Source organism: Phyllopteryx taeniolatus, chromosome 18, assembly GCF_024500385.1.
Source record: "Phyllopteryx taeniolatus isolate TA_2022b chromosome 18, UOR_Ptae_1.2, whole genome shotgun sequence".
NCBI lineage: Eukaryota > Metazoa > Chordata > Actinopteri > Syngnathiformes > Syngnathidae > Phyllopteryx > Phyllopteryx taeniolatus.
Window position 1 is genome coordinate 6,415,906 of NC_084519.1, and position 13,840 is coordinate 6,429,745.

Below are 13,840 nucleotides of genomic sequence, written 5' to 3' on the forward strand. Positions count from 1 at the left end.
GTTGCAATGACTATCATGGCTGTTTGGGTTTCTAGCGAAACCCAAACAGCTGCGACCCCAAAATATAATCTTTGTATTTACCGTATCGTCCGACCCTGACGGCCGTCGTTTTCCCCTCCTCGCGTTCACTCCCGACCTCTCTCTCTCTCTCTCTCTCTCTCTCTCTCTCTCTCCCTCCCTCGCGCTCTACCGGGTCTTCTCCGTCCGCTGCTGTCTCGCGCTCCCCCCGCCTGCTTCCGCCTCTCTCTCTCTCTCTCTCTCTCGCTCTGTCATTAGCCGCAGAAGCTGCAACACCGGCGATGTCTCCGCGGGGTCCTAAAGCCTACATATGTTTGCCGTCCTCATTTTGTTTTCGTGTGATTGACTGTTCCGTTCAATAAAAGGCTGAAAGTACATCAGCGACTTTGGATGTCATTATAGTACCTCAATGGGGTACCTCAATGTAAAATCAAAGAAACAGCCAAGCTGCGACTCATAACTCATAAAACCCGGAAGTTGAGGTTAGTGTTGGACCGATTATCGATTATCATCGCCGATAATCGGCATTTTGACTCATTTTGAGCCAAATTTAGTCCGCTAGTGAATAAGAAATGAATTTAAAACCGGCTAAACTTCGGGGAGCCATTTTTTTTTTGTTTTTTTTTTCAGTTAACTTTATAAGAGATGCTGCTGATCCTGGAAACGCCCAGCACTTTTTGTTTTTGTTTTAAATAAAAACAATGATAAGTGAAAGATTAAGATTTACTTTATATTGAAATTTTGGGGAAAAAAAATTTCCTATAGAAAACTTGTGGGTGCTATTTATTTATTTTTAGCTAACTTTATAAGACATGCTGCTGAACCTAGGAGCTCCCTGTACTTTTTGTTAGAATTTTAAAACAAAGATTTCTCTTGTCTATGATTTAAAAAAGAAAACTTTAACATGTCGCAAATCCAAAATGTTATTGATCATATGATTAAAGGCATTTAAATAAATTTAAGTGCTTGAGTTTGTAGTTCATATTCAAAACTTTGACGCTGGCATAGATAAATTAATGTTGCTATATTTTGAATTCATAAATAATAATTTTCCGACAAATGAAGTGGAATTAGTTAATTTCCTTCTTTTGCACTACCGACCGACCCTTTTCACAAAAGCAATATTTTCACAGTGTTTGGGAGCCCTGCACTTGTTTCTCGTCAACAAGGCGGTAATAGCAGACAATGACACCCGTCCCGGAGTATGTTACTTATGTGCAGTCTACTCTGTAATTTTGCCTCTTAAATGCAATTTCTTTCTCCATGGAAGTTGGAGGCTCTTCTTCTTTTGTCTCATCATCTGGCCTTCTCCCGTTTCCAAAGAAGCATTTAAAAAACAATGTTTCTTTCTTTTTCTTGCTAGCTTGTGGGGTTCCTTTTTCACTATATCATGTGAGCAAGACAAGCAGTTTGACTTGTGTACATAGGCACAGACGGATTCACCTGATTTTCCAAATAAAACTTCTTTCAGACTCTGATGAGCTATAAAATGTTTTTGTTAAGTGTTGCTGAGAATCATTAATTTTACTTTTACCTTTATTAAATAACACATGGCGGCACAGGGCTGCATGGTGGTCGACTGGTTAGAGTGTCAGCCTCACAGTTCTGAAGACCGGGGTTCAAATCCTGGCCCCGCCTGTGTGGAGTTTGCATGTTCTCCCCGTGCCTGCGTGGGTTTTCTCCGGGCACTCCGGTTTCCTCCCACATCCCAAAAACACGCATGGTAGGTTAATCGACAACTCTAAATTGCCCGTAGGTGTGAATGTGAGTGCGACTGGTTGTTTGTTTGTATGTGCCCTGCGATTGGCTGCCGACCAGTTCATGGTGTACCCCGCCTCCTGCCCGATGATAGCTGGGATAGGCTCCAGCAGGCCTGCGACCCTAGTGAGGAGAAGCGGCTCAGAAAATGGATGGATGGATGAATAACACATAATTGTGTAAGTTTGAACATTTAATTGAATGATGTCAAATTAATAAAATATACACCACAACATTTGATAAACACTTTCAAAACCATCTCTTAAATAAATGACGTCATCCACAACTATTTTTATCTCGCGGCTAGACTAGTTCTCGCTTCATCTCCACGATTCTAGAGCGTTCGAGATGAAGCCCGCGTTAATAGTCAGTGTTGTGATGTTATTGCCTTCACAATAAGAGCAAATGTGGTTTATCTGCACTACCATGGACCGAAATCTACTCCAGTGTTTCTGTTTTATTTTGAAAAGTCAAACAGGAACTTGCTGTTGTTGGTACCATCCCTGACGAAACTTCTGGAAGTGTCCAGAGTGACAGCTCGGCTGCTATAAAAGCAGCTGAGGGACAGCCAGATATCAGAGCAAGAACAAGAGCCACAAGAGAAGATCCACAAGATCCAAAGACCTCACAGAGCACTTTCAAGTGTAAGTTGGCCCTTTTATTCCTTATAATACACACTTTACTCATACTATCTAGTATCTATGCATTGAAATTAACTTCCCCATGTATTTGATTACATCATATTGAATGCCTTTTGTTGCTGGGATGTTGAACATATTGTAATGTTTAACATGCCGTGTTGTTGTCATGTTGAACATGCATGTTAGGTGTATTGAAGACTTTTGATTGGCCAGAGGTTTTATATATGTATGTGCCTGCAATTGGCTGGGTGAATGATGTTTAATGTGTTGCTGTGATGTTGTTCCCCTCACAGAAGCATCTTGACAATCAAACAAACAAAATGGCATCAGCAAAAGGTGTCGCCATCGGCATCGACCTGGGCACCACGTATTCCTGCGTGGGTGTTTTCCAGCACGGCAAAGTAGAGATCATCGCCAACGACCAAGGCAACAGAACCACGCCCAGCTACGTGGCGTTCACCGACACCGAGAGGCTCATCGGCGACGCCGCCAAGAACCAGGTGGCGTTGAACCCCAGCAACACTGTGTTTGACGCCAAGCGACTGATCGGAAGAAGGTTTGATGATCCGGTGGTGCAAGCGGACATTAAGCACTGGTCCTTCAAGGTGGTCGCCGATGGAGGCAAGGCCAAAATCCAGGTGCAACACAAAGGCGAGGACAAGTCCTTCTACCCAGAGGAGATCTCCTCCATGGTGCTGGTTAAAATGAAGGAGACGGCCGAAGCCTACCTGGGTCAGCAGGTGTCCAGTGCCGTGGTCACGGTCCCTGCCTACTTTAACGACTCTCAGCGGCAGGCCACCAAAGACGCAGGCGTCATCGCGGGACTGAACATCCTAAGAATCATCAATGAGCCCACAGCGGCCGCCATCGCCTACGGTCTGGACAAAGGCAAGTCGGGAGAACGCAACATCCTCATCTTTGACCTGGGTGGCGGCACCTTCGACGTGTCCATCCTCACCATCGAGGGTGGCATCTTCGAGGTCAAAGCCACTGCCGGAGACACGCATCTGGGCGGAGAGGACTTTGACAACCGCATGGTGGAGCACTTTGTGGCCGAGTTCAAGAGGAAGCACAAGAAGGACATCAGCCAGAACAAGAGGGCCTTGAGGAGGCTGCGCACCGCCTGTGAGAGGGCCAAGAGGACGCTGTCCTCCAGCTCCCAGGCCAACATCGAGATCGACTCCCTCTTTGAGGGCGTCGACTTCTACACCTCCATCACCAGAGCTCGCTTTGAGGAGCTGTGCTCGGACCTGTTTAGGGGAACTCTGGAGCCGGTAGAGAAAGCCCTGAGGGACGCCAAGATGGACAAGGGCCAGATCCACGACGTGGTCCTGGTCGGCGGCTCCACGCGTATTCCCAGAATCCAGAAGCTCCTCCAGGACTTCTTCAATGGCAGGGAGCTGAACAAGAGCATTAACCCCGACGAGGCGGTGGCTTACGGCGCCGCCGTCCAGGCCGCCATCCTCACGGGGGACACCTCGGGCAACGTCCAGGACCTGCTGCTGCTGGATGTGGCGCCTCTGTCGCTGGGCATCGAGACCGCTGGAGGAGTCATGACGGCGCTCATCAAACGCAACACCACCATCCCCACCAAGCAGACGCAGATCTTCAGCACCTACTCCGACAACCAGCCCGGCGTCCTCATCCAGGTCTTGGAGGGCGAGAGAGCCATGACCAAGGACAACAACCTGCTGGGAACGTTTGAGCTGAGCGGAATCCCGCCAGCTCCCCGAGGCGTGCCGCAGATCGAGGTCACCTTCGACGTGGACGCCAACGGCATCTTGAATGTTTCGGCGGTGGACAAAAGCACCGGCAAAGAGAACAAGATCACCATCACCAATGACAAAGGTCGTTTGAGCAGAGAGGAGATCGGGAAGATGGTGGACGATGCCCAAAAGTACAAAGCTGAGGATGAACTGCAGCGGGACAAGATCGCCGCCAAGAATGCTCTGGAGTCCTACGCCTTTAACGTAAAGAGCAGCGTGCAGGACGAGAAGCTGGCGGCCAAGTTGAGCGAGGAGGACATGAAGACGATGATGGACAAGTGCGAACAGACCCTCAGCTGGCTGGAGAACAATCAGCTGGCAGACAAAGATGAGTTCCAACACAAGCAAAAGGAGCTGGAACGAGTGTGTCAGCCAATCATCAGCAAGTTGTATCAGGGGGCGGGGCCTGCGCGAGGCTGCAGGGCGCAGGCCCAGGCCGGCGCCCAACCCGGTACCCAGGGGCCCACTATTGAAGAGGTGGACTGAGGACCTTTTCTTGCATCTCAGAGTTGAAGACGAATTTTAAAATGTTACTATTTAAAATGTTTAAACTATAATTGTGTTTACTTTGTCATGTACCTAATTAATTTGGTAAATACATTCTTTCAGTTTGACCTGTCCATACAACAATCTTTGTCTATGTATCAATGCATCAATCAAACTTTCTATCTACATTATATCTTCTAACTGTGTGTTAGTTATTGTTTTTTCAATAACAGTAAGATGGATTGAAGAATGAATAATGTCAACACAATATCATATATTACGGTATGTCACCCAAAATCGAGCTACCTTGTTCAACTATTGATGCCACCTTTAGTGACTGGTCGAAAAACAAAATACTCTTCCACCATCCAGTTTTTAAGATTCCACCCGGGGAGGTGGATGCTACTATCACAGTTCCTCTACTTGAAGTATGACTTTTATTTCTGAATTTAAAGACAGATTTAAAAAAAAAAAAAAAAAAAAAAGATTTTTCATACATCTCAGAGCTTTTGATACTGTTTAATATTTCAATATTCATATCTTTAATATTATTAGTAATTCAGCCTTGTGTTATTATCATTGTGGAGAGTATTGGAACAGTGAATTTCCCTTGTGACTGAATAAAGTATATATCTGGTAGTGTTCCATAACTGTCTTGTAAAGTTCCAAAACAATTTTTCAGTTAACTAATGTGAAACTAAAGTGAACTACAGTCCACAATATAAGATGTCCTATCTTATTTCCTACACATGCCAGATTCAGGTGGGTGACTAGTTAGCTCGTCTGCCTCACAGTTCTGAGGACGCGGGTTCAAATCCGGCCTCGCCTGTGTGGAGTATGCATGTTCTGCCCGTGCCTGTGTGGGTTTTTCCCGGGTACTCCAGTTTCCTTCCACATCCCAAAAACATGCATGGTAGGGTAATTGAAAACTCTAAATTGCCCGTAGGTGTGAATGGTTGTTTATTTCTATGTGACCTGGGATTGGATGGCAACCAGTTCAGGGGACTCTCCCAGAGTCAGCTGGGATAGGCTCCAGCACACCCGTGATCCTAGGGAGGATCAGCAGTGTGGAAAATGGATGGATGGATGGGTTTTTATCATTACAACATCCTGGCCAAAACTATGTTCGACCAGAGTAAGGTCATAAAACTAACAGAGGGCACCAAGGAGGGTGCTCCTGCTAAGTAGCTGAACAATCCTGCTTCCTTCACCTCCTTTGTCAATACAGCTACTGTAGTTGTACTTAGCTGGGTTATGGGTCCATTATACCGATGATCATAGTAAGGATAAGCGCTACAGAGAAAGTATGGATGGATGGATAATGGATGCTTTATTTTTATTTCATTTATGCAGAGTTTTGATGGGTATTAGGTTTATTTTTGTCATTCCTTTTTTTTTATCCAATTTGAGCATTTGTATTACACTATTTTATTAGACAGTGCTGATTGTGTTTACAATAAAAGAGAACTTGTCATCTCCAAGAATGATCCTTGCCAAATACGTTTTGTCTATACCGGCCAAAAACCACCAGCTTCGCAGAGAAAACACGTGCAATTAAGGTATATTTATCTGCTATGAAACTACAATAAACATGCAATTAATACAGTAGTTGTCTGTGAACTGTTGCAAATGTATTTTATACAGTAATTTGTTTAATTTCATTAGACAGTGCATGATTACCTTTGTTGTCATATAAAACTCAATTAAAATTGTATACTAGGTATATCTAATGCATGTGAGTGTATATGTTCTCATTCATATCATGACATTCAAATGGAAACGCTGCAAGATTTGTCATTTGTCAGGTTGAACAAATGTCATCAGTCAAAAATAGTGTTGTTTTGATACTTTGTAACTGAGTTGCTAACATCTGTAGAAAGGAAGGCTAAATTCTTTTGACCTCTGGGACGTAAAACACACATTAAATAGCACATCCAGGGTCATACCTAGACTGAGTTCAAAGGAGGTGATGGGTTATTTATGGCTGTCAGGCATGTCACAGACAACAGATGGCAACAATGAGTTGGATTCAGTGTATAGTTTAAGGGCCCTACCCTTGTGTCTTTGTCGCACACAGTCATGACCTCTGGCGCAAGCTCATGGGAAATGTGAGAACAGCTCATCCATGATAATTAGGACACTAAACCAAGGAGAAAGGTTGAAAGTAAAGTAGATTCAATGCATTTCACTCCCAAAACAATTTAACTCATATCAATGTAACATTATCTATGAAACAATCTACAAGGAATCTCAACTCTCATGTTCTGATATTCAATATACTGTATATACCAGTTAAACGGTAAATAACATTTAAGGTAAGCTTCAATCAAAGAAGCACCAACGGAGGTAATGGCACACAGGTGCGAGTACAGAATTGTAAAGTTATGTTTTGTCCCGCTTGTTGTATGCACCAATTAGAGACAGGACAGACTAGATCCAGTTTGATGATAAATAGAATTTATTGCAGATCAAACACATGAGCACAGACGCTTTTTACAGTTTCAAGTAAGGATGCGTCCACTCTGTCAGTGTTGCTAAGCGCCTCTTACAGGGGTCATTTGCATATGTCGTAGCAGAGGACACACATGTGAAAGATAACAATCATGACGGTCCTGCTCTATTTCAGGTGTTACAGCTATTCTGGTGAGTCATAGATCTGGGCCATGGAGCAGGACTATCATACATTCTAATTATAGTGTATGCAATGACATGAGCAAATGGCTGCTGTGAAGAGGGTACTATATGTTATTCACATGCACATTGAAACATGGAAACAATAGCTGAAAATGATCAGTCAGTCAAATTATATTGGCGATGTACAAGACTGTTGTGCTCTGAGCGCTCTCTGTCAATTGACTGTCTGTTGTCGTACTAGAGTGGCTCCAACTACCGGACACAAATTCCTTGTGTGTTTTTTGGACATACTTGGCAAATAAAGATGATTCTGATTCCGATTCGGATTCTGTTGCTTTAAATTACTGAACTCACACAAGCTTGGTTCTTTGGTTCAGTGCTCGCACACGCAGCCAAGCACTGTGTCGTTGTTGCTTTGGTAGCTTAAAATCCACAGTGGACATAATCATTCCCACAAATCCACTGCATTGTTCAGAAAGCTTGAAATGAAAAGGCAGTTAAGTAGCAAAGTGTGAGGAGTCATTTTGGGCTGCAGAGTGTAAGAAACGTTCTTCTTTTCAATTGGCAAACAGCATGCAGTGTTTAAGGTTTCAGTTGAATGAACGTAGCAGTTAAAATAAGGTTCTAAAATGACGAATACAGGGACATGTTTTTCTATTAGAATCAAGGCAGGCTGACGCATCATCTGTCTTTGAGGCAGCAGAATTGCCTTGTTGGTTGTAAAATACTGTATAATTGTGTCACTTTTGGGTTCATGTCTCCTCTCACTTTGCTGTTGCATAAAATACTTTAATAATATCTATTTACTTTGCATACACACACACACACACACTCACACACTGTCATCTCTCAGTTCAGTACCAGGACAGACAGCCTCAGCTGCTATAGGAGCAGCACCTGTGGAGTTATTCACATCGCCTTAATACAGCAGCAAATGTCCCATTCAAGATGTATGTCTCAGCAGGGCCAGACCACTCTTATATACATATAGACTCTCACAACAAATGAATAACTGGCAAAAATCAAAGCAAAAATAAATAAATGCAAAGCACACAGTGCTGAAACGTAGCCACCTCTTCTTCTTTTTAACAGTTGACCTTCTTGTTCTTCTCCCACCCAGAACTACATCCTGTATCTCCATCCTGAGAATTAAACCTCCCAATCATATCTCGTCACACACCCCTTTCTCACTTACTTGGCCCTCTTGTGATTTAAAAAAAAAACAAAAAACACACGCTAAAGCACGCACACACACACGCACACACTTGGGTACAAATCAGTAGGCTTCAGGTTCCTTGTTCAGCTATGCTATGTTTGGCTATGCTCGATTATGTCAACACATAAGCAAAATCACAGTGACAAGGCAAACACTGATTCAGAACTATACATCAGTAAGTGGACTGGAGTTTGATGTCCAGCATTGCGAGTGCTTGATTGGCACTTGTGTTCCAAACGCCATTGGGTAATGAGGAAGTTTTGTCTCCATTTTAACTTCTTCTTTGGCTGGGATGAAACCACGCTGCCTGAGGAGAGTGATACCTTTGTTATTCCGAATATGCACATATTTTGTTTTAACAATGTTTGGTTTTACAATGGAACCTCTAAACTCAAATGTCCCTGGAGAAATCCAAATCGGAATTTTCTGGAAAAATGCAGCTTTAAAGTTGCACAGAATTCCAGTCCACTTTGACGTGACAGCCAGCGGGTGGAATGGAGCTTTGCCACTGTGGCCACTTTAGAGCGCTTCGTTGTCATGGTGTGAAAAAGCCCCACAAGCCAGTGGGATATAATCTAATCACCCGAGGATTTAAGCTTTAAGATGTTTTTGCGGCTCAAACATGAAGTTATGTGTAGGCGTAAGAAAGACGCTAGACGAAGTAGCATCTATTTTTTCAGGTCGTAGAAGTGTTATTTGAATGAAAGTTGACAGTTGAGCGGGACGCGGTTTCATCGCATTCAGCGGACACGCACACAGTGTTTGAGAGCAAAGAGAACGGTTGGGGTTGTTAACAACACCCTTCTCAGTTGTGTGTCAAATTTATTTAAATATTTATTATTTAAATAAATGATTTCATATTTATCATAATTACAAAAAAAAATGTAATCAGATAAAATACAATCACTGCTTTATTAGAGACAAACAGATGTGCACACTTTTACTTTGGGTGGAAAAGTAGCATGTTTATCTCCTGCACACTAAATATATTAACATTAAAATTATTTGTTATGCTTCATTAGGGGACTGAAAACTGATGCTCATACTCACTGTTTTTATTTGTCCTGCGATGAAATTTAACCTGCTGGATGGAAAAGAATGTTTTATGAGAAAACAGAAGACAAAGAAATAAAGGCATCAACAGATAAAGCAGTGTCAAGGTAAAACATGTTGCCACCACAAAAAGCTTCAAAAAGGGCACAACTTGACTCACTCATGAGGAAAGATTATTTCCTTTCACATATTAAGATCAAACTACTTGGAATATACAACGCTGGACCTCTTGCCTGTGTGGTAAAAGGTTATCAGGTTAACGGCGCAGGTTAGCATCCTAATGAGTGTTTAGACCAAACCCGGGGGCACACCAGGAAGTGGTCCGCCGACACATAAAGAAGGTCCGCTAATGAAGCACAAGCCCAACTAATGAGCAAACGAGTGTAAAGTGCAGTTGTATCCATGCACGTGGTGACATGCACCCAGAGAAACAGGAAAAAATACAACTAGTACAAGGCGATTCATAAAAGAAGGAAAAATAGCTCATTTTTCTCATAAAGTCGAATATACTATTTTTGTATGAGTTGCTGCGCTGTGCGTGTTAAAGTAGCAGTTGTTTGAAAGTTTATATTTACTTAACATCTATGCTAATTCCCATAAATCTTAACTGGGAGTGACAAAAAACAAACTCGCTTTACTTCTTATTTGGAGATTGATGTGAGCGGGAGTTTTTTTTTCCTCAAAGTGACGTTACACGACAGTCTCCCTTTTAAACTACTATATGTTCCGCACCATAAGGCCCACCGGATTATAAGGCGCAGTCTCAATTACGGGGTCTATTTCTGTACTTAAGCCATACATAAGGCACATCGTATTATTGGTTGGAGTTCTTTTTTAAATCCCGGAATGATGGCAAGCTACGAATTCATTTGCTTCACTTGGTTTTTCACAGTAGCGGTGATATGGGCATGCATGGAGTCCCACATCAACAGAGAAGGTGATGCGTGGAAAAAAAAAATCCGGTCTCTTTACATACACCTCTCTCAGCCACTCTCTCATTTTCTCCTCGTCCATCCAGCCCTTTTGATTGGCCTTAACGATGACTCCGGCTGGAACTTTTCTTTTGAGAGCGTCTTCCTCTTAAAAATGACCATATGTGGTAGTTTCTGTCCATTACCGTGGCAACCAAGAACAACAGTGAAAGCAGACTTTTCATGCCCTGTGGTGCGTATGGATACCGTGCTGGTCCCCTTTTTCTCCACAGTATGGTTCACGGGGATGTCAAAAGTTAGAGGGACCTCGTCCATGTTGGTGATGTGGTTGGGCTGGATCTTTCTGTCGGTAATCTTGTTGCTGCAGTAGGTGCGGAAGATGGTCAGCTTTTCTTTGTAATCCGCTGGCAGTTGCTGCGCCACGGTAGTCCTTGCGCAGATGGCGAGATGGCGCCTTTTCATAAAACGGAAGCACCAAGACGGACCTCCTTGAAAGTGTTCGATCTTCATGTCTTGCGCTATCGTTATTGCCGTCAGTCGAATGGTGACTGTAGAGACTGTAGCAGACACCGCAACTTTGAGGCGTCACAGAGACTCGCGACCACCTGAGAACTCCCACTCCTCCACGCTGCCCTGCTGTGAGATGGCGACTAGGACAGGGCCTGGTGCACGTCAAGGGGACCTTAACCTAATTAGCAGCCTCCCGTCAAATCTTGATTCCTGTCTTCAAAAGGAAACCCAAATGGTTGGGGAAGACTATGTGGTTAATATCCACCGATGCGCGTGAGGCTCCACCCACTGGCGTTGAGAGGAACTGCAAATGCCAGAACTCGTGGACGTGGCTCTGATGTTTGTTAACAGAAGATAAAATGACCGTTTTTATATCTTGCAAACTCTGTAGAAATATTCCAAATGTATGACTAGGTGTCTGTGTCCCCATACTCACTCCCCTGCATGATTTTGAAAGCTGTTCATGATTTGAAATCAAACAGTACGAAATGTTGCATTGAACAATAAGCAACCCATCTGCCACGACCAAAGTTCAAACAATGATCCTATGCGTGAGAGTGCAGAGTTGGGAGTGTTTTAGATTAATATTATTTTAAAGCCCATTCACTCAAATTTGTAGACAAGATTCAGGCTGATGGGTGTGGTCTTCTCCAAGTCGGCACTCCCTCTTCCTACGCCCCGCCCCTAGGGTATTTAACTCTAAACTCACACCTTTCTCAGGGAGTTGAATTCATGCTAGTCTTGTTTTTCCTCTCATCGTGCCTTGAGGGCAGATCGCCAGGCGGACTGGCCATCGGCCACCCCTCCCCTGTTTCCCCTTTTGTGCGGGCACACGGCTTGGTAAACGCGAGCCGGGATCGAACGGACATGGCTTCCCAGCCTAAACGTGGGCCTGCGCTAAGCGATCAGAGCCGCTACTACGAAGGTACCGGGTCCGCTCCCAGCCAATCGGGATCGCTCTGAAATTGCCAGCGAGCCACGAAAGAGGCAGGAAGAGAGACGTCCGGTTCTCCCAAGAAGGCGTGACGACCAGCCATTTTTCTTCTCCCGCCTCTCTTGTTCCCTTTGTTTTTATTTTTCTACATCTTTTTCGTCTGCAACCAAATCAGTCGCCATGCTTCCGGAGTCGCTTCCAAAGGAAGACCACCCCCAAAAACCAGCTGATCTGCATTCGTGAGTCGACACTGCAATCCTTACTATGATGTACAACATCAGTGCTTAATAATTGTGGGGAAATTACTAGCTTCATATGAAATCCCAACTTTGCCTTCTCTCACTCTGACTCAACGCATTCAACGCTCACACGCTCATTTAGTTCAGCCCAGCGACCACACATGATGTCCTCTTTTCCATTTTCGTACGCCTTATTTTCATTCTTAGTGTTATGTTCTTGTTGTAGTTGTGTGTTTCATTAAATATACCATAAAATTCCACTCGTGGTCGTATTTTGGGTGTGTTCTGAATTTAAGTAAACCTCTGTAACCTAGGACTCAAAATGTCGTAGAGTGTAGCAACCTACAGATCATGAGACTGATTTAAAAAAGGTTTGTCGTCATTTTGCCTAAAGTTAAACTTGAAAAATTTGAAGTGGTGCCCTTTGAGACATTTGTTTGATTTTAACAATCAAATCAAATTTTACGATAAACCGGAAGTAACGCAAACGTCGCTCCCGGCTTATTACTTTATCCTAAATTAATTACAATTCTTATTTCATACATAATCGCTACAAGACGCTTCTCCCGGCTGTTCTTTGTTCAAGAATCCATTGTTCAAGTTGGTCTTCCAACTCAACCACCTCGCCTTGTTCCCCCTGAAACTCTGTTTTGTCTTCTTAACTTGGCGCAGTTCATTCTCCTGCTTCCTCCACTTCCGAACCATAGATTCACTGATTTTGAATCCTCTCGCGGCTGCTCTATTCCCATTTACAACCGCGTAACTGATAGCCTGTAGTTTGAATTGTTTGGCTAAGGCTGCCAGCGTACGCAGTGTTCGTATTACGTCCCTATGTCGGCGGGAAATGGTCCGACAGTCAATCAAGCGGAGCGCTTACCAAAATCGCACAAAGCTTTTACAGATTTTGGAACTCAGTGCACACATAAGGCGCACCATCGATTTTTGAGAGCTTTTAAGTGCGCCTTATAGTGCGCAAAATACAGTATATGGGTATAATTATTTAAAAAATAATAATAATAATTATGTGGTCTGTCTTTATTGCAGATTTTTACTCCAGGTGGGTCTGGAACGTTTCCTCTGCAAATACACAGGGGTTCATGTTTGTAATACATGCAAACACTATGATAATTTGAATCAATGGCGGAAAAGGTGTGTGGAAAAAGAAATAACACACTTCAAGAGATTACCTCTGTCCTTCCCGTTCAGCAATCTCTCCTCTTCCTCGCGACCATCATCTGCTCAGAAAAAGGGTCAGATTTAGGCATGTGAATAAGATATACATGTACATTTTGTTTCCATGACAAGATTTATGTTGCACCAGAGATTCCTGTATTTGTGTGGATTCACAATAAAAATAATTTTCTGCTACTACTGCCTCATTATGGTCAGAAATATACAGCTGATTGCAGAGACTCCTGAATTCCTCTATATCGCATGTATAGTATTCCACTATTTATCCCCACGAACCCACTTTTAAGAATTCCACCTTGGCACAGGTTGGCACTCTACTGTAATCCCCACATATTTGCAGCTAACTAGTCACATATTCACATTCACATTTTTTTCTGTGGACCATATACCCAACAATTTGCTGAAAAATTCACCTATTACCCTTTTTTGTGCACTTTCTGAAAATAGGAAAGTCGTACAGTA

At 43.4% G+C, this 13,840-nt stretch overlaps 3 protein-coding genes across 22 annotated transcripts in view; 1 reads left to right on the forward strand and 2 right to left on the reverse strand.

Annotated features, from left to right (window-relative positions):
- The window catches only part of LOC133468724 (dihydropyrimidinase-related protein 5-like), a 65,542-nt gene extending 65,318 nt beyond the window's left edge, over window positions 1–224 (reverse strand). For all 5 annotated transcript variants that reach the window (XM_061754962.1, XM_061754964.1, XM_061754960.1 and 2 more), the window contains exon 1: window positions 82–224. The gene's annotated coding sequence lies outside the window, so the exon portion shown is untranslated. The remainder of the gene's footprint in view (window positions 1–81) is intronic.
- Window positions 197–4,797, forward strand: LOC133468728 (heat shock 70 kDa protein 1). 2 transcript variants are annotated; one of them, XM_061754974.1, is made up of 3 exons: window positions 197–1,955; window positions 2,247–2,420; window positions 2,711–4,797. In XM_061754974.1, the coding sequence occupies exon 3, from the start codon at window positions 2,738–2,740 to the stop codon at window positions 4,667–4,669; it is 1,932 nt and encodes a 643-aa protein (XP_061610958.1). In that variant the 5' UTR covers window positions 197–1,955; window positions 2,247–2,420; window positions 2,711–2,737; the 3' UTR covers window positions 4,670–4,797. The 2 variants fall into 2 exon arrangements, with proteins under 2 accessions (XP_061610958.1, XP_061610959.1); XM_061754975.1 differs by having other exon boundaries at window positions 197–2,420.
- A 2,307-nt stretch (window positions 4,798–7,104) lies between these two features.
- Window positions 7,105–13,840, reverse strand: part of dtnba (dystrobrevin, beta a) — a 49,386-nt gene continuing 42,650 nt past the window's right edge. For 13 of the 15 annotated variants that reach the window (XR_009785557.1, XM_061754978.1, XM_061754980.1 and 10 more), the window contains 3 exons: window positions 13,375–13,422; window positions 9,570–9,603; window positions 7,105–8,826 (listed from right to left, as the gene is read on the reverse strand). Coding sequence is in view for 13 of the 15 variants with exons in the window: in XM_061754978.1 (XP_061610962.1) it covers window positions 9,596–9,603; window positions 13,375–13,422 (56 nt within the window). In the remaining 2 variants the exon portion in view is untranslated. The remainder of the gene's footprint in view (window positions 8,827–9,569; window positions 9,604–13,374; window positions 13,423–13,840) is intronic. The other 2 variants (XR_009785558.1, XM_061754981.1) reach the window with 1 other exon arrangement.